Source organism: Protobothrops mucrosquamatus, unplaced genomic scaffold, assembly GCF_001527695.2.
Source record: "Protobothrops mucrosquamatus isolate PMUCROS unplaced genomic scaffold, P.Mucros_1.0 scaffold101, whole genome shotgun sequence".
Lineage (NCBI taxonomy): Eukaryota > Metazoa > Chordata > Lepidosauria > Squamata > Viperidae > Protobothrops > Protobothrops mucrosquamatus.
In genome coordinates this window covers 529,876-550,739 of record NW_015386474.1, presented here as the reverse complement: position 1 = coordinate 550,739, position 20,864 = coordinate 529,876, and the positions used below count along the sequence as shown (strand labels likewise).

The 20,864-nt window shown below is 38.2% G+C and overlaps 1 protein-coding gene across 1 annotated transcript in view; it reads right to left on the bottom strand.

Annotated features, from left to right (window-relative positions):
- Positions 1–8,337: 8,337 nt before the first annotated feature.
- The window catches only part of ALKBH1 (alkB homolog 1, histone H2A dioxygenase), a 20,188-nt gene continuing 7,661 nt past the window's right edge, over positions 8,338–20,864 (bottom strand). Inside the window, exons 2-6 of the mRNA XM_015812613.1 lie at positions 17,562–17,670; positions 17,223–17,385; positions 12,401–12,491; positions 11,460–11,653; positions 8,338–9,363 (exon numbers count right to left, since the gene is read on the bottom strand). Coding sequence (XP_015668099.1) covers positions 8,943–9,363; positions 11,460–11,653; positions 12,401–12,491; positions 17,223–17,385; positions 17,562–17,670 — 978 coding nt within the window. The 3' untranslated portion in view covers positions 8,338–8,942. The remainder of the gene's footprint in view (positions 9,364–11,459; positions 11,654–12,400; positions 12,492–17,222; positions 17,386–17,561; positions 17,671–20,864) is intronic.

Below are 20,864 nucleotides of genomic sequence, written 5' to 3'. Positions count from 1 at the left end.
CACCAACAGGCTGAAGAACAGTTTCTACCCATGGGCTGTCAGACTCCTGAATGGGAAATAAGTCCATGTATGATAGACTTGCGGGCCGGCGCGTTATGCAATAACGAACTGCCCCCAGAGATCCGGGTGATTCCGGATCTCCCCTCCTTTCGCCGCGCCCTTAAGACTTGGTTATTTCAGCGGGCAGGACTGGCCTAGGGGTATTTTAAATTGGCTTTTAAATTTTTTTTAGTATAAGGTCTTTGAATATCTATTTTAGTATAAGGTCTTTGAATATCTATTTTTAATTACTTTTAAATTTTGTATTATATTGTATTATTGTTTTTAAGTTGGCTGTAAGCCGCCCTGAGTCCTCCGGGAGAAGGGCGGGGTATAAATTTAATAAAACCAAAACCAAACCAAACCAAGTTCACGTGGTGCAATAAGATTGTGCTGGTTGTCACTGTGAGTTGTGTCGGGGGTGCACGAAGGGAGGCTTAGCCAATCTCATTATACACATGTTGTACTTTGACAATAAAGGTTGATTTGAAAAGAAGAAATAGAATGTTTTCAAACTTGGGACCTATTTTACAAATGGTTAGAGAAAAGATTTAGGGATTAGGAATTTAATTTGTATTAGTCAATAAGATACTCAGACAACAGGTTTTTGTTGAATAATTTTTATTGAACTCTGTTAAAAACAAATAATAATAAAAAAGAAACATCAACCAGTTTGATGGGACACGGGGATGAGGACAACTCACAAGGAGGTGAATTGCCTTCGCGGGACAATTCAGACGAAGAGGGGAAGGGTTAATATTCTGCACATTTATTGCACATAAAAATATCTCTAGTAGACAAATATACAGGAGAAATATTCACCTCTAGCAGATTGGTATCAAAGCCCAGTACGATCTTGAAACTTCAGATGTATATTTATCCCAATGAAATGCTACTCCAGACCATCCTGTATATTGTGTAAATTTTAACTGGCACTTCCTATCTCACCACAACAGATGGTGAGGAAACCCTCGCAGAGGGACAGTCTTGGGGGAAAAGAAGTGTAATTGATCTCACGGGAAGCATGATCTGCCAGCCAAAGTCAGGTGTGACATTGTTTGTATTCCGTTGTTGAAAAGTCCACCCCTAATTCTGTCTTAGGCTACCCTTGTAAGAAACCATGAGCATGCTTTGGAAATCTCCTCCTGTTGAGAGCAGGTGACTAGGAAGGGAGGGGAAACACACCCTGCAGACTTAAAAACTTGTGCAGGAGGAAATTATCTTAAGGGAAGGCACATGAGCCTCACACCTTTGGCTGCCGAGCTGCTCCAAAGACCTGACCCGATGCACCCCTTCCCTGCCTTTCTAAATGAGTACCGAGAGATCAGCTACCTTTTCTCTCCAAAATCAAGTCTGTCACATGCCCGCAAAGTATTTCCCTCCCCAGAATATGCTGTATTCCCGCTGCGTGGGTTAAAAAGTGAGCTCCTCTTCCTCTCTCTCTCTCTCCTTCCCCCTTCCTCCTTGATCCGGCTTACTCCCCTCCCACACACACTGGCATTAGTAGATGATAAAAATAAACTACAATATGGCATAAAGAACCTTTTATTAAGCAATTTGGTAATTATGTACTATAACACATAAATAGTCAATAGGGTTTTGGTTGCTATATTCACTGACAATCCTGGCAATGTGTTCATCTGTCATGCGGTAGTTCTTTAGTTTCAACGGAGCGCCACATCCTGAGCGCAGCTGTTCTTAAAATGTGTCTCTGCCTTTCTGGACTTCCTGCAGCCCATTGATGAATTTCCAAATGATTGGATGGCACATTCCCAATTGGGCACGCAGTCACCAATGAGCAATTTCATGTTCGTACTTACCTCTCAACCCGCATTTGTTTGTACACATTCCATATGGCCATTGGGAACAAAGGTGCTTGTCTTGCTTGTCCTCTTCTGCCTGGACAATTTATGTAGTTGTCCTCAAACCAGTTCAGAACAGGTTGCAGTTCTCCTGGCAGATATTCTTCTAAAACAGCAACATATTCTTCTAGGCCTGGGACAGGTACAAATGCCAAGGCCACAACCATTTTTGCCTTCACAGTGAACTCTGCATTGCTAGTGAAGTCATGGGCAGCTCCATTTCTTATCAAATGCTTCCTCATGTTCTGGATGAGGTGGAAGAAACAGCCTTTTAAAGTGACTTCGGGGAAGCATCCCGATGGCATTCATGGTAGCCACTTTAAAATCACAGTAAATGGACTGTGGGTGGTTGTTAGCCATTAGGTTTTTCACGAAGCAGAACAGCCGTTCATACGTAGCCTGCTATTTGTTAGGCAGAAGTGCATACAACAAAGGTGCATGCCCTGGTAACTGCTTTGCTAGGATGACATAAACCTGAGCAGAGTTTGGGAGCAATTGCAAAAGTGTCGTTGACATACCCGGTGTCAGATAACTGCAGACTATACAACCAAGTACCTCTGCCAAATATTTGGATTCTCCTAGGTCCCTCTCTGAAATTGCCCAGTAAGAATGGCTCTTCTACACCCAATGTTGGCAAATAGGTCTTGTATTCCTCAGCTAATACCAGGTCATCCAGGGTGACTGGTCCAAAGTTGCTGCCTGTATTTTGTTTTGCCTCTGCTAGAGATTTTTCGCAAGGCTGAAGTTGCAGATATTGTAGCATAGACTGCTAGGCTCACGTTGGCCAGACAGGTATTAATAACTTGGAATATTCCTTCTGCTGTCTCTTCAGCTCAGCACTTCATCCTGGTCAGGAATCTTACCACTTCCACATTCGCTGCTGAAGGACAGTGGTAATGCTCATTGACCCTCTTGATTATTTCTTTGTTTCTGGTGTGAATTCTGGCCTTGCATTGCTCACGCTGCTCACAGCACCAAAATCTAACAGACGAATCAACTGCGCTTAGCTTGTTGATTACATAAAGGTATCCATTAGATACCTTCCTCTCTAGCTTAGAACAGAAGCATGCATCTCACAAGGTTAGGGAGCAACAGGTGCAGCCTGTGGCCACATCTTTGTGGCGTGCTGCAAGGCTGGGTACTCTCTCTGCTCCCTTTTAACACCTAAATGTAGCCCCTACATGATACCATCACCATGGGATGAAATATCATCAGATCACTGATGACTCAACTTCACATCTCCATACTAGGTGACATAAATGTTACTGTTGCTGCCCTTTTGCGGTGCCTGGGGGTTGTTGGGGTCTGGATGAGGGACAACAGACTTCAGATAAAACTGTAGATGGAGTCTAAAGATCCAGGAGTTTAACATCTTTAGTTTTGGATAGAATTGCACTTTCCCAGAAAGATCCCATGCATTACCTGAATGTTCTTTGCTAGTTGGCTAGCAAAGCTTTTGCACAACTTTATGTTGTGTTCCAGTTGTGCCCTTTCCTGGATTATGATGCCCTGAACTCAGTTACTCATGCCCTGGTTATCTCATGCTTGGATTACTGCAATGTGCTCTACATAGGGCTAACCTTGAAGCGTATTTGGAGCTGGCACAAAATGCAGTAGCATGAACAGTTTCAGGGGCCCTTACGGTGACTCATGCAACACCTCTGTTGCATGAGCTGCACTGGTGCTGGTTTGTTTCCAGATCCAATTTAAGGTGTTGATTATCACATTTAAAGTCCTTTTTGACAAGGGTCCAAGCTACTTGAGAAACCATCTCACCCCAGTGGAACTGGCCCACCCCACTTGTGCTTGCAGAAGAGGCATGCTGTGGATCCCATCAATCAAGGAGTTGCAGTTGGCAAAGTCCATGCCTCTCACTCTTTGGAACATCATCCCCTTAGAAGTGAGAATTGTCCTCACATTCTTGGTTTTCTGTAAGGGCCTGAAAACTTGGATATGTTACCTGCCTTGGAGTCCAGAAGGTATGTCATATTCTGGAGGTGGTTATAATGTTTCTATTTTAATTGTTTGCATTGCTTTTATGTTACTGTAAGCTACCCAGAGTTGCTCGATAGTGAGATTGGCAGCACACATTTAATAAATAATTAATAAATAAGATTAGAAAACCAGTAGAGAACTTTCAAACAGCTTGTGTAGAAGCTGTTAAAAGCAGGTAGAATAGGAAGAAGAATCAGAAGAGAAAAATATGGGAGCTGAAACCACACTGGTACCAGTGAAATTACATAGACTGGGGGTGGAGGAAGATTCATAGGACTATCTTGCTACGTTTGAGAGAGTGACTAGAACACAGGGCTGACCAAAAATGGATTGGTTCCATTTTTGCTGGAAGAGCCCTTTGAGTGTTCATGCAATTGCCAGTAGCTCAGGCAGGAAACAATGCTATGAGGGAGGCAATTGACCAACACTATCAGATTTACAGTTGAAAATTCTAGGTCTATGTGTTCAATGCAGAACAAGGCTTTCATAAATCATGGGCTACCCTGGAGGAGACAATTGCTAATTGGTGACAAGTGGATGTCCCAAGGAGAACTGTGTACAATTTATTACAGATGACAGTGTTAGAGTGATTCATGCAGATTCTACCTAGATCATTTCTGGGTATAGGAGCTGCAGAGAGATCACAATACAACTAATTGAGGGCTATGCAGCAGGTCAAAAAGCAGAGAAGACTGGAAGAGGTGTAGTAGCTGTTGACAAGAAGAAAGGAAGGCTGGTCCGGTTCCTGCACGCAGAGAAGCAGCTGAGGGATTCGGGATTCCGAGCCCTCCAGCTGAGTTTCTTCCTGTTAGGGGACCCTAAATGGGCCAGAGGCCGCCCGGAGAGGTGGCAATGAAGGAAGGAAGTCCCAGGGACCTAGGAGAGATGGCGGTCAACCCGATCGGTCCAGGAGAAGCCTTCCAGAAACCAACAGGAGAAAGGCTGGCTTAACTTCAGAGTCTAGCCCAAGCTGCAAGCAACGGAAGTCAAAAGCACTATTTTAAGCTGATCGTAAACAGTGTGCTTGAATGTGGGTAAGAACATTGATTTTCTCTATCCTACCTACTTTCCTGAAGGGGAGAAACTCCCAAGAAGCAAAAAAAAAAAAAAAAAAAAAAAAAAAAAAAAAAAACCCTCCAAGAGTGGGGGTTTTTCTCCCACCCTTTTGCTACCAGAAGCAGCGAACTTAACCTTTCATGGAGGAATAAAATCTGAAAAATGAACCAGTGCTGACACTTACTGGTGGATGAGGATTATGACAGTCATGGTAAAATCCGGGGGGGGGGGAAACTAATCTTTGCCTGTGACCTTCAAAGCTTTACAAATAAAGAACCCCCAGAGATCCGGGTGATTCCGGATCTCCCCTCCTTCCGCCGCGCCCTCAAGACATGGTTATTTAAGTTAGCAGGACTGGCCTAAGGGTTATTTTAATTTGGTTTTAAAATAATTTAAAAAAAAAAATTCGAATTTTCAGCCTTAGAATAATATTTCATTTTAATTAATATTTTAAATTTTGTATTTTTGTATTCAAGTATTTGTTTTTAAATGGCTGTAAGCCGCCCTGAGTCCGTAGGGAGAAGGGCGGGGTAGAAATACAAGAAATAAATAAATAAATAATAAATAAATACTTACAAACTTGAAGGAACAAAAACAAAACAAAACAAAAAACTTTTTTTTAAAATTCTCTGGACTATAAGTATTTATTCAATTCTGACTCGAAAGCTATTTCCAAAGGGGGGGGGAGGAAGAAGGGAAAAAATCTGGACTTTTGGTCATCATGAAAAATCAGAGATTTACAAGAAATACTTATCAAGAAAAAAATGAATATTTTTCAAGAGGAGATATATGTTAGGCTGCAACTAATTCAAAGAACAATGATCTCAAATCACAAATGAACTCAGAATAATTTTGAAAATATAAATCAAGTCATCTCCAATTCAGTTTTATACCAAAAAAAACCCTCAGGAAAATACAGCAGAGAAGGAACAGACAAAACAGATGACTGAACATAAATTGGAGGATAGAGACTTGAAGATGGAATTCTACAAAACAAAGGAGTATGATCTAATCCAAGTAGGAAAAAATTTACAAGAAATACTAGATTTGGAAAAGACAACTTATATTTTCAACACTACAAAATAAACTTGAGGACAAGAAAAAAGACTGGATAAAACATTCTACAGAGACATCAGAGAAAACACCAGAACTGAAGAGACAAAAAGCGACAAGAGAAGCAGAGAGAAAAAGAAGGAAAAAAATTCCCAATAAAAAGGAGTGGGCAAATGCCCCTAACAAAGATATTGATTTACTTTTTATATCTACAACAACATTTGTGAACATATGGAAAAACCCTTTGATTCAGCAAAATACATTGATTAAGAAAGATACTGGGCAAAGGAAAAAAGATTAAGGTGGAAACCAAGAAAATAGATGATGGGACTTATCAGAGAGAATACTTAAAAAAGAAACATTTGTTTGAATATGGTTAAAGAAATAGAAATTTTTTGGAATATACTATTCTAAGAGGGATGAATCCTCTAAATAATATAGTATGCTTTTTCCTCTTTTGTGTTCTTTTTCTTGATATGAGTAATATAAAAAAGTTGAAATGATTTAAATAAAAGAAATGTTTTAGATACTTAAATGTGACTGAATTAAAAAAATTATAAAAAAATGTTTTGAATAAGAGTTAAAGGACTAGATGACTAGATGTATTGAACGGAATGCTTAAAGATTAAAGATCAAATATATTCTTAATTATGGTTAAAAAGAATAAGAAATTAAGGAAATAAATATGTATTAGCCTAGGAGGGATGTATATTTTAAGTAGTATGTTATTTCTTATGTTTCTTTACTCTTGTTTTCCTTTCTTTTTCTCTTCTCTTTTTTCTTTTTTTCCCTTTTCATTTTTTTATCTATTTCTTAAGAAATGTAAAAGTGTGAGATGGCTTATATGGAAAAAATAGAATAAAATTTGTAAATGTAAATGTAATAAATCTTTGACAAAATCTTCACCAGTAAGAATATCTAGAATTTGTTGGGAGAAATAAACTAAAATAAGGATTGTAACAGGATCTATGATAAGGCAACCAGAATGATTGAATAAAAAAGAAATATTATACTAATATGATTATTATTTTTAGGAATATTGGAAAAAAATTATACATTCAATTGTGATTTATCAAAACAATAAGAATTGTATTAACTCAATGTTTGCAAAAGAGGTTGCTTTGGGGAAAGAGGAAATCAACTAAAATTAATATGTGGAATATGGATTATAGAAATTGTTAATGATTGTTTTATAAATGTAACCCAGACAACACACTGTTTACCAATTATTGACTGATTTATGTTTTTTTTAAAAAAATCAATAAAATATATTAAAAAGAAGAAGAAGAAAGGAAGGCTGGGAGAAAATCAAATTCCCCTCCTCCCCAAAAGAACAAGCATTTTCTTCTCAGAAAGGTGAAGTACCAAGAAATACCCCCAAGGGAGATAAAGGAACATTAAATAAGATAACTCCCATTAAATGTTCCAAATGTCAGAAATCTGGACAAGGAAGTAAAATGTGCCCAAAGAAGAAAGTGCAAACACCTAATTATGCGAGGTTTCAGACAACTGCAAGGTCCTGGCCATGGACCCAGTCAAGCTCAAGGACACCACTACAGGTAGTCCTCAACTTACAACCATTTGTTTAGTGTCTGTTTGAAGTTACAATGGCACTAAAAAAAGTGACTTACAACTGTTTTTCACCTTTACGACCATTATACAGCATCCCCCCCATGTGATCAAAATTTGGAAGCTTGGAAACTGCCTGTATATATGATAGCTGCAATGTCCCAGTGATTGCCTTTTGCAACTTTCTGACAAGCAAAGTCATGGGGAAGCCAGATTCACTTAACAACCGTGTTACTAATTTAACAGTGGCAGCGATTCACTTAACAACTGTGCAAATGGGGCAAACTCATTAACTTGTCTCACTTAGCGACAGAAATGTTGGGCTCAATTGTGATCATAAGTTGAGAACTACCTGTATGCAGGCTCTAGATGACACAGGAAAACACAGGGAAAAGCAATCAGAGAATGCAGGGGAATGTTGATCCAGAAAGGAAGCATCTTTGGAGACAAAGGAAAATATCCATTATAGAACAAGTGATATAGAATGTCTGAAAATCACTGCTATGCTGGGAGATGTCAATGGTCACTTGATATGGTGTTGGAGATGAACATATCTATAATTGGGGAAGTGCTGGCTAGCATACTAGCAGTCTTTCAAGTAGCTCAACTGACACACACCCAGTGCTTTTTTTGTAAAAAAAAAAAAAAAAAAAGGTGCCGGAACTCACACACATCGTACAACCCGCCTTGCCTACCCTACAAGGTTCCATCCAAAAAAGGTGCCGGAACTCCGTTCTGGGCGTTCTATGAGAAAAAAAGCCCTGCACACACCCAATTCAGGCACAATGGGAAAGCTAGACCCAAAGAAAGCCGCTGAGGTAACTACAAATATCACAGCCAAAGGGAGGCATAAAATTCATCTGCAAAAAGCAGATCTGTCTTTATAAGACTGTTGGAAGAAAGCCTTGCCTAATGACATGATGTGCAAAGATAAGCTAGTTTTTGTGTGAAGAGGAATGCTAGTGAGGCCCAGAAGGGTCCCAAATACAAAAAAAGTGAGGGAACAGGCAATTGTGCCAAAGAAATTCAGAGTTAAACTGACCATCTGGCACTTTATGGATTACCCAGATATGCTTTTTAACTTGAAACCTCCCCTCTGATATCTCAAAGCAAACCACAAGAAAGTTATAGGCTGAGAAAAGTTTTGATTTCTGCAAAGCATCAAAATAACTTAGTTCAAAATACATAGATTTGCTGTGTGATCCTAATGAGGCTGAAACAGCACTGATTTTCCTCACCTGAGCCACATACTTTGGCTGTACATACTTATTTTCACAGTTAATCAATTTTCTTTCAATGGCATATCCCATCTCTTCTGTGGGATATGCATCTTCATGCATCTGAGGTTATGGTGAAAAGAAGAGGAGCTCATCTGTTGCTAATAGGCTTGTCTGTTTTGGTTTCTCTAAACTTTTCACAATGGTCTGTGGAGAATGCATTTTGTTCGCTCTCTGTCCTAGTTTCAGTCAAGAAGCCCTGACCTTCAGCTAGTACCTGTCTCACAGTCATATTAATACGGGATGTTTCCAAATATCTGGCACAGGTTTGCCAATCGTCATCGGAGCAGGGCTCAACCACAGAGTCTGCAGGCAGGTCAGCAGAGAGAGGTAGCTCTAAGGAAGATGGCAAAGGCTTTCCTTCTAGATTGGGAAAGATCTTGGGAACTGCGTGATACAGAAGGCGACTGAAACCAGACATTATCATAATGTCTCCACTATGTGTGAACAGGGCCACAGGGGTTTCATCTCGTTTCAATCCTCCCAGCAGAAATATGGATGACTGTCCAAAGCTAGGAAGTTAATACAGAAAAAAAGAAAGAAGAGTTATTAAAACTATAGCTACAGACAAATATGGGGCAACTTCATACTTTTTCAAGGATATTCTCCTTTTAGTAAGCTATTCAGAAGCTTCATTATAATTAAGGACATTGAAACCACCAGGCCTATATCATATTGGCTCTTGTTTTTTACAAAGTATTAATTTACAAAAAAAACCCTTAAAATCTAACATTATTTGTCAGAGCATGTAGTCTTATTGCACTGAGATAACCGAGGAGTAAACACAGTAAACAGAGGTCTATATTAAATGGTGGTTTATCAGGAGGTACGCCTTTATTGCTACATTCAATGGTATCATCTGTTCCTGTGTTTCTGTTATTTCTCTCTTTACCTCAGGTCTATCCTCTTCTATTCCTACTATTTCCGACCTGCTATCCTGTCCTTCCTTCATTGGGATTTGTGTAGCTTCTCCTTCCTGAGAATTAGCGCTACGTGTTGGCATGAATACCTCGGTGTTAGCATGCAACCTGACCCAATTGTTTTGTTCTGCAAACTAGCAGACCTTGAAATCACAACCTTTTTTGTTCCATCTGTGAATCTATACCCTTTGGAACCTGGCTCATATCCAACAAACCTAAGTTTCCTGGCCTTTTTCTGTCCTTTCCTTCCGGTACTTTTGGGAATATGTACCCAGGCATAACTGTCAACTGTCCTTAGGTGAGCCAATGAAGGTTTCCTTCCATATAACAGGAAATATGGAGTTTCATTGATAGCAACGCTCCATACCATTTACCAAATAGTTGGCTGTTTTCATGGCTTCCCCCCAGTACGTTTTACTCATTCCTGCATCTGCCAACAGTATTTCATGTTTTGCAATACACCACTCCTCCGTTCAGCCACACCGTTTTCTGCAGACGAGTATGGGTTTGTACGTCTATGCCTTATGCCTAAATTCCTCAGCCACATTTGGAAGTTGTCAGACATGAACTCTGTTCCCCTGTCTGTTTGCAGCTGGCCATAGGACCAATTAAATCAGCGTGCACTAACTGCAAAACTCTGTTTGCCTTGAGCTTTTCTTAGTTACAGGATAGACTCTGGACTTTGACTTACCAATAGCGCAATCTAAATATGTGTTGCATTAATTTTAGGGGAGGTTTCAAGTTAATTTTAACCCCTTCAGCTAGGTCTGGCATCCTTTGTAGCACTCTAAAACTTGCACGACCTAATTATGTATGCAATTATTATGTGTGGGAGTGTTTGTAAGTGTTCATGCACAATCATCCTGCTTCTTTCCTAACATGTATAAATTATCCAGCTTAATACCTTGTGCACAAATCCTCCCACCTTTCCTAATGGTGTATTAACCCTTTGCAAACAGTACTTCATACCCCATGTTATCCAAGCTCGAAATACTGAGTAAATTATGGTCTAACTGTGGTACATATAATACATTATCCATTTCTCCTATACCAGTTACATAAACTTTACTTTCCCTTTTAACAGCAGACTGTTGTCCATTTGCCAAGCTACAAATGTTTGTTTAGCTGGTCCTAGGTTTGAAAACATTTGTGGGTCATTTGCAATATGCTGATGCAACACCCAAGTGTTTTCTCCATTAAAGTTGCTGCCAGGGAAAATGTTGGTTGTGTAGTTCTACGATCATGTTTCGCTGCTCCTCTGTTTCTCCTCTCAGGGCATTCCAGACAAATTGATCTTCTTAAAAACCTCTAGTGATGGAGCACCACAACTTCTGGAGGTAAGCTGTTCCACTAATTAATTAATATCCCTTCAAAATTTCAAATGTACCCACCAACTTGGAGACCCCTAAGTAAACAGGCTGAGTGGTAGAGTTCGTGTAGATATATCATAAAATTATGTGAGGCAAATAAAATGTGCCACTGCAAAAAGAAAGATCAAGATAAAATGAAATAAATAAAATGCTACTATTTTGGCTTTCATATAGTATAGCTACCCTTTGGCCCAAATGCCTAGTTTAAACCTTCATTCGTATATCTAGTTAGTATATCCAGAAATGTAGGTCTGCACCTGTCAGAAGAATGTGTGAAATATACATATCTATACATCTAAAAATATTTGCTCTGCTTACCTGAATGATAAAAGAGGTGGAGAAAAGTCCAGTTCAGATTCATCCACATGAATTCCTAAAGATGAATCAAAGTGATAATAGTTCAGGATCCCTGCTTCTGCTTGGAAGTTGGGAAATCCACAAGCTTTAGACACTTGCTTTGACAGGAAAGCCAGATCAGATGGGAAGGAGGTATAGTTATCTGCTGAATATTTCTAGTTGAAAGAGCAAAAAAGTTGCAAATAGAATTTTTAAGTAATGAAGCCAGCGTATAAGGAATGTTTCAAAGTGATTTAAATTTAAATTATGCTACTTTTTAATAATCTAAGGTGAACTTCAGGTTACCATCTGGCTTAAAGCCCAGAATGCCAAAGTTATAGAAGGAAAATAATCAGATTTCTTTATTGCAAACTCAAGTATAACAACTCTTTAAAATATGAAGTGTTATTATCTGAATCAATTTCTCTCTGTTCTAGTTTACAAGGTTAGTTAAATGTTTTTAACTGAAACAGCAATTTTGCAGCGTGACTTAACTAATTTTCTCAACTGTGACTTAAAGCAACTTCAGAGCATCAATGTATACTGTGTCCTCATAGTTGTTTTTGTCAACAATGCTTAAATGACTTAAGACAGGTTATATAATTAGCAGTTTTTGTAACATGCCATAAGATCGGCCCCTCTTTACATTATTAGGGCCCAGAATTTTGTACTTAGAAGGTTGGTAAGAGGTCAGTTTCTTATGAAGACCAGACAATAAAAAACTCAAAGCTCATTGAGTTAACCTTGTCTGTAGCTGGCTGATAAAGAATGTTTTCTTTTTAGTCCAGGTTTATATTCTGAATAGAATATTTAGGGTTTAAAACCCTGATGTCTGATTGTTGCCCTTGGTGCCATCCACAGAAAAAATAAAAACAAATATTTGCTGTCACATCTTTTAGGAGGTTCTATTGCCCCTTGCATACCTTTGTATTCCAGTTATAGTGGTAACCTAGAGTTACCCAGCGCAACTTTTCCAATAAGCTTTTTGGCTGTGATTTAGTGGCACTTTGGTTTCTAAAAAGACAAAGAACAACATAATCACAAGCAGTTTCAGTTATAAAAAGCTTTGCGTAAGTTTGCTATGGAAAAGTCACCTTATAGGAGAGATGGACGGCATAAAAAATTAATAAATAAAATAAAATGAAATCACTGACGTGGTTCTAAATAAAGCTGGTCAAAAATTTTTAATACAGGTAGTCCTCGACTTATGACCACAATTGAGCCCCAAATTTCTGTTGCTAAGTGAAACATTTGTTAAGCAAATTTCTCCTCATTTTACAACCTTTCTTGCCGCAGTTATTAAGTGAATCACTATAATTGTTAAGTTAGTAACATGGTTAAGTGAATCTAGCTTCCCCATTGCTTGTCAGAAGGTTGCAAAAGGTGATTTATAATAGTAGTAGTAGTAGTAGTAGTAGTAGTAGTAGTAGTAGTAGTAGTAGTAATAAAGTTGGGAGGGACCTTGGAGGTCATCTAGTCCAACCCCCTGCCCAGGCAAGAAACCCTATACCATTTCGGACAAACAGCTGTCCAGTCTCTTCTTAAAAACTTCCAGTGTTGGAGCATTCACCGCTTCTGGAGGCAGGTTGTTCCATTGGTTAATTGTTCTAACCGTCAGGAAGTTTCTCCTTAGTTCTAGGTTGCTTCTCTCCTTAATTAGTTTCCATCCGTTGCTTCTTGTCCTGCCTTCAGGTGCTTTGGAGAATAGCTTGACTCCCTCTTCTTTGTGGCAGCCCCTGAGATATTGGAACACTGCTATCATGTCTCCCCTCGTCCTTCTCTTTGTTAAACTAGACATACCCAATTCCAGCAACCGTTCCTTATATGTTTTAGCCTCCAGTCCCCTAATTATCTTTGTTGCTCTTCTCTGTACTCTTTCTAGATTCTCAACATCTTTTTTACATCGTGGTGACCAAAACTGGATGCAGTATTCTAAGTGTGGCCTTATCAAGGCATTGTAAAGTGGTATTAATACTTCATGTGATCTTGATTCTATCCCTCTGTTAATGCAGCCCAGCACTGTGTTGGCTTTTTTTGGCAGCTGCAGCACACTGCTGGCTCATATTTAGGTGATTGTCCACTAGGACTCCGAGGTCCCTCTCACAGTTACTACTATTGAGCAAGGTAGCCCCTATACTATACCTGTGCATTTGGTTTTTCTTGCCTAAATGTAGAACATTCCTTTTTTCACCATTGAATTTCATTTTGTTAGATAGCGCCCAGTGTTCAAGTCTGTCCAGATCCTCCTGTATCTTAAGTCTGTCTTCTGGAGTGTTGGCTATTCCTGCCAGCTTGGTGTCGTCTGCAAATTTGATGAGTTCCCCTTCTATCCCCTTGTCCAAATCCAGTCTGGTTTTTTTTGTCCTCAGATTTATTTTGTAGTCTTAAGGGATGAGTTGTTTTTTCCATTTCTTGTAAATTTTTTCCCACTAGGATTAAATCATGTTTTCTTGCTTTGTTAGGTTTCGTCTTTGAGTCTCTATTTTCAATTTTATGTCCACTTATTTGTTTTTTCTGCTCCTTCTCTGTTGTTGTTTTCTGGAAGTTTTTTTGTTGTAGAATTAACTTAGAAATAGATTGATTTATATTTTCAAATTTATTTTGGATTTCTTTGCGATTTGAACTCACTGTTATTTGAATTAATTGCAATATACTATATATCTCCTCCTGAGAGGTATTTATGTTTTCTTGGTGTGTTCTATCTACATGTCTCTGATCTATGATGGCCAAAAGTTGAAGTTTTCCTTCTTATCTGCAAATAGCTTTAGAGTCCCGGTTAGATATTTGTAATCCAAAGAGTTCAGAAAAGATTTTTTTCCCTAAAGTTTATAATTCTCTCTTTGACTGCAGCCCAGATTGTTGTCTTTTTTTTGTTTGTCACAGCTGTTCTTTGTTATTAAAGCTTTGAAGGTCACAAACACAGATTAGCTTTTCCCAGGTTTTGGCAAGTTCTCTATGGAAATCATAACTGTCATAATCTTCATCCACTACTAGGTGTTAGCATCTATTTAGTTTTCAATATGAACAATGGCCTTTAAAATGAGAATCTTAACCATTCAACAATTTTAAACTTGTCCAAAATTAAATTTTAGCTTTCAAGTTTATAAATTTATTTCACTACCATATATTTTGATCCTCCATGGAAATTTTAATTCACCACTTCTGTTAGTATAAGGGTGGGGCGGAAGTCCCCCTCCTTCACTTTCGTAGGTATTTTGCTCTTGGGGATCTTTTCCAGGAAATTAAGTGTAGAATAGAAAAGGGAAAATCAGATTCCTCACCCAGTTTCAAGCACACTGTTTACTGTTGTGTCCTCCCATACCACAATTTTCTGCTTAGCAAGGCAGTTGCCAGTCCCAATTGTGGTTAAGCAAGGACATGTAAATGTCATAGATAGATAGATAGATAGATAGATAGATAGATAGATAGATAGATAGATAGATAGATAGATAGATAGATAGATAGGCAGGCCTTCTCCACTCCATATCCTACACAATGGGCCTCTTAAAAAAGGTTTATCTTCCATAAGACTTGATAGGTCCATAGAACTTGATAAATGGGAATTTTCCCATTTATTAAGGAAACACACCAAAATATGCAGTTTATGACTTGTGGAGAAGGAAAACTGAAGTCAGCTTGGTTGAAAGTGGAGCCAACAACTGTAGATAATGAAGAGCCAGTGAATAGATTGGCTCCTTGATAATTCCTCTCTGGATAAGGAGAAACTTGAAATTGCCCCCAAGAGCTCTAGACATTTGCTTCTTGTGTTGAGACTGAAAGACAGTGGGGTTTACAACTCTAGCAGACAAGGGAATAATAGCCTTCTTGCTCAAACTATGTTGGGCATCTTTAAGAATGTTGGGTTTGCATACTTCCTTTTCTAATCACTTTCATAAATTGCTCATTAACTACTTTTTGATTATTAAAAATTTAGAATAGAATAGAGCTGGAAGGGACCTTGGAGGTCTTCTAGTCCAGCCCCCTGCTCATGCAGGAGAACCTATACCAGTGATGGCGAACCTTTTAGAGACTGAGTGCCTAAACTGCAACTCAAAACCCACTTATGCATCGTCGAGTACCGGGTGGGTGTGGCCCATTGGCTGGGCGTGGCCCATTGGCTGGGCGTGGCTGCGGTGGTAATGGGAGACTGGGACTAAAAAGTTCAATCAATTCCAACTTTGCAAGATCTTTTTTTTTCCCACGAAAAATTGAAATTGACTGAACTTTTTTTTTTTGCACACGGCAGTGGAGGACTAAAGCAAAAAGGGTTTATAAAACCCAGCTAAATGCCTAGGACTGGGGCGATGCCGCGTGTGCCCACAGAGAGGGCTCTGACCTATACCATTTCAGACAAGTGACTGTCTAGTCTCTTCTTAAATATCTCCAGTGATAGAGCGCCCAGATTTCTGAAGGCAAGCTATTCCACTGGTTAATTATCCTCACTGTTAGGAACTTTCTCCTTAATTTCTCTCTTCGATCAGTTTCCAACCATTGTTTTTTGTCCTGCCTTCTGGTGCTTTGGAGAATAATTTGACCCCGTCTTCTTTGGATTGACAAAAATCTGAAAACACCAGGTGAGCTTCCTTCAATCCTCAGCGAAAGAGCATTGAATGCAGGTTACATTGTTTTTTAGCAACTGACTTATAGGGCTACAAAAAAGTAATTGAACTATCATGGTGGCCATACTTGCAAATTCAAACGAGATATGAAAAAGATGCTAAAACAACGGGATTTTATAAAGAACAGACAGAATTTGACCAGATACTGCTAAAAACAGATGAAAAATTGATTAAGAAGTTCTATAAATATTTGTTAAACTTAAAGATGGAAGAGGAACAAGTAAAAGAAGCAATGATAACATGGGCAAAGAACTTTGGACATAATATAGAATTAGAAAATTGGGAAAGATTATGGGGAAAAAAATGCTAAATTAACAAAAGCGGTGGCTTACAAAGAAAACTTATACAAAATGTTTTACAGATGGCATCTTACACCGGTGAGATTAGTGAAAATGTTCAAAAATACATCAAATAAGTGTTGGAAATGTAAATAAAAACCAGGTACTTATTATCATATCTGGTGGACATGTTCTAAAGCTAAAAGATTTTGGTCAAAAATACACATATGGTTGGAAAAAAATGATTAAAAAACATATAGATTTCAAGCCAGAACTGTTTCTGTTAGACATAATAGGAGGAAACTATGAGAAAGATTGTATATACCTAATTTTACATGTATTAACTGCAGCAAGAATTGTATTTGCCCAATATTGGAAAAATGAAAACTTACCAACGGAAGAAGAACTAATTAAGAAAATATTAAAATGTGCAGAAATGGACAGATTGACATTAAAGATAAAAGAGAAAGAAGACTGTGTACTTTAGAACATGAGACAATTTTTACCAATGGCTAGAAAAGCGAGTTAGAGAGAAAGGAACATGATATGTACTATGTAACATAGAATATATACTAGTAAGAAAAAGACTATGGAGCGATTAACATATTGATTATGATAATATAGAATTAACTCTTACTTATTGTTTTTTAAATATATGAACCCAGACAATATGCTGTTTGCTAAATATTAAGAATGTTATTTTTAAAAAACCCAACCCTAATCCTAACCCTACATAAATTAATAAAATATATACAAAAAAAGTAGCTGTAACTTACAAGAATCAACAGCACAATGGCTATTGTGTTGTTTTACCAAATATGTTATGAGATAACTCAGACAGGACTTACCGAAGCTGAAATTTACTCTTCTCCCAGATATCAGTAATTTCCTCAGAAGACATATGCATATCCAAATTGCACACATTAGGTTTCTGAGTATATTTCTTTAGACATTGCTTCACCCAATGGCACTGAGAGCCCGGAAGAAAGGGATTATTAATATAAATGAATCCTAGATAAAAATAAAAATGGATGAAAAAAAATATAGATGTGGCCTGCCCCGGATATTTAAATTATGAACACTGAAAAAAACAGAAACACAAGTATTATAACATATCTCTTCCAAAAATGTTGCATACATTATCAGTTGTTCTATTGACTAAATTTAGATATCCCAAATATGCTCACCTGGATAATTATCTAGACCATAAGCTTTCCACTGTGTAACTGGATGTAATCCTGCTCTGTAGGCATCTTGATCACTTACTGAGATTAACTTCAGAGGACAGCTGACTACCTAGTTAAAAAAAAATATTGAATATCAGATACCCAGAAAGATATTCATAGATTCTTATTGAAAAGGTAAAGTAAAAAGTAAAAAGAAGTAAAAGAACCAGAAGTAAATACTACCAACTCTACCCATTCCTCAGAAGGGTAAAGGGATGTAGCAATAATTTTGATGAAGAAAACATCAAGCCTTTTAAGTGAAGTGAAATGGCAACTGAGTCTGGGAAAACGGAAAGTGTGAGAAAAAATTCAAAATAACTTGTCTTGATTCTGTTTGATGTAAAATGAGACAAAGAGAAACTCTGACAGCCTGTCAAAATTCTATTATAACTTACAAAGCTTCCTGGAATCTTTGTGTTGTCTATTTCTAGACCTGATTTCACAACCATGAAATTAACCTTATATTTGTATGTGCTTAAAATGTATCAAAGAATCCCAGTTTGGTATAGAAGTTAAAGCACCAGGCTAGAAACTGGAACATTTTGAGTCTAAACACAGCTGGGTGACCATGGCCAGGCACTGTATCAGCCTTAGAAAGAAGGCAATGGCAAACCACTTCCAAAATCTTGCCAGGAAGACTGCAGGGACTTTGTATAGGTCAAGGGTGTCAAACTGCTGGCCCATGGGTCAGATGCATCGTAGCGAAACCACGCCCACCCCACTGCCGCAATGGCAAAAAAGTCACGATATGTCGCAACATGTCATGTGACATTGCAAGTTTGACACCCCTGGTATAGGCAGTCACCAGGAGTCAACACTAACTCAAAGGCAAATACTTTATTTATTTAAAATATCACAAATGTCCCAGTAACTCATGATTATTACTTGGATTCTGAATGCTTGTAAACCACATATATTAAAACATGCAATATATGCTGAATTTCAGCTTTTCAAAAGCGATGTAACATTGACTTTCATGATATGAAAATTGTCAAGTACCAGAAAATAAATAGTACTTATTTATTAGGAACTCTGAGGAAGTTTATTACATTTTATTCCTGATTCAGTAGTAAGAAAATTCAATCTGAAATCACAATGTTCTGACAAATAGCTTGCTTTTCTTCCTGCAAATAATTTGATATTTATAATAGCTATTAACTCTGGAAATGCTAAAACCAGTAAGCCACAATTTATATCCTGTGATAGGCCAGAATTCCACTCTGAATGGGATAATGGATAAACATCCAACTCGTGCAGATATAGGATTTTAACTTAAATTACAAATTATGCTAGAGAATAAGTAGGTAATCCTATAATCCGAACAGTTTACTTTCTATCTCAGAAAGTCTCTTGGGAGAATTGTACCTATGCTGCATTCATTACTTTATTAACTGAGGACTAATTCACCTGCCCAAGTACTGGTGCAAGTCAGAAAACAATACTTAGTAGTAATTTTAAATATGTTATTGTTAATTAAATTAAAAGGGATCTTTTGTTATTGAAGACAGGACTTAATCCTTATCAGGCTGCAAATATCAGGTACATCAATAATTTTCTCTTCAACAGATAAATTCTATCCATCTTGAGAAGATAATGGGATCAGGATACAAAAAGAAATATGCAAAAGGTTTTTCTTTTGATAATACAAAACTTGTTTCAAAAAATAAGAACCTGTTGTGGGAAGTCAACCCTCCCCCTCCGAGAAAGAAATATTTTTGGAAATATTTAAAAGACAGAATATATTTCCCTAAAGGATTTTAAAGGTAGAAACCAACCCCACCCCCAAGTCTCTCTGTCCCAAACAGAAACCAAGTCTGCAAAATGTAGGTTATAATCTTGTCAGAAAGACTGGAGTCAGGAAACAGGGATTAGGAAAAAAGATCCTTAGAATCAACACCAAAAATCTAAGAGTCATCAGCCTTTTCTTATCCTCTGTTCTCCATGCCTTTGTCTGCCTCTCCTGGGAGAGTCCACCCAGAAAGGGGGGAGGAGATCTTGTTCTCATGTCTTTCAGCCCTACACAGATGACCCCCCAACCTTTGGAAGCAAAGCACACTGACCCAGACGCTGCCTCCATCCATTTGAGCCATGGAATTGGGTTTGAATCTAGCCATCCACTAAAAAGCCACCATGCAACCTGAGTGGAACAGATCTTCCCAAGTCCTACCATTCTCCCAGATGCCTGTGAAAGCTGCAAAGGAAGGAAGGAGCCCTGGAGCCATTGGTCCTCACGTGAAGCCTCAGAAGAAAACTAGGAAGACTATGGGGGGAGGGTGGAAACTCATTGTAAGGTTTTCTTTCTTGACCCATTTGTGTTGTAATTAAGGAGTTGAATGTATTTATGGAGTGATGGCATTTGGGAATAGTTGGTACAGCAAGTACTGAACACCTTGGATTTCTATCTGGTGGGAGGAAAATTTATCCAGAATGTTTGTATTGCCTGTTTTGTATTAGTAGCTGCACACACACACACACACCATTCATAATCACACTGAGTCTTTCCCCTCCACCTACCTTCTGTAAAATTCCAGCCTGATTCTTTCCCTGTGTCATTAAAACTTTGTAGGAACAACTTCCAGCAAATTCCTAGTGGGAGGGAACCAGCCCCCCTCAGGCAATTTGCAATTCATATGCCCTGACTGAGGAAGTAGCAGGAAAGAGATCTCCAAACCTAAGCCCTGAATATCTTGCACTGGTGGACTCAGATTGGGAGTTCTAGGACTCACTATGTGCAATTTAAGAACATTTAATAGCCTGGCTTGCATATTGGCTAACCTCAATTGGACATCACTAACCTGGATGAACTGAGCTAAGGCAGGAAACAACCCTTGAAAATGGGCAGCCAGTGGTTATGTACTGAGGCAAACCATGACTGAAGAATTTTGAGAGGCATGTGCTTCAAAACCTGACTGGAAGCTCAAAGTGACATCCAACATTTAAAAAGAATTGGCATAGAATATTAGACACTATAAATTTCTTTTCCATTGAACAGAACTTTTGCCCTGGCTTTAGACCTTCATGGCTGAACTTTATTAGTGCCTCCTTTTTTTTGGCTTAACAGTTTAAAGCTTGTTTACCAAATCTCCCTGACCAGATCAATTTTAATCTTATGCCAGTAAAAGTGTGTTATCCACACTATTATGGCACAAAGGGGGTGAAAGGAATAAAGTATTATTCAGAAATTTCTAATGAGTTGAAGCAGAAGCCAACTGAAGATCAGAAATAATAATAATAATAATAATAATAATAATAATAATAATAATA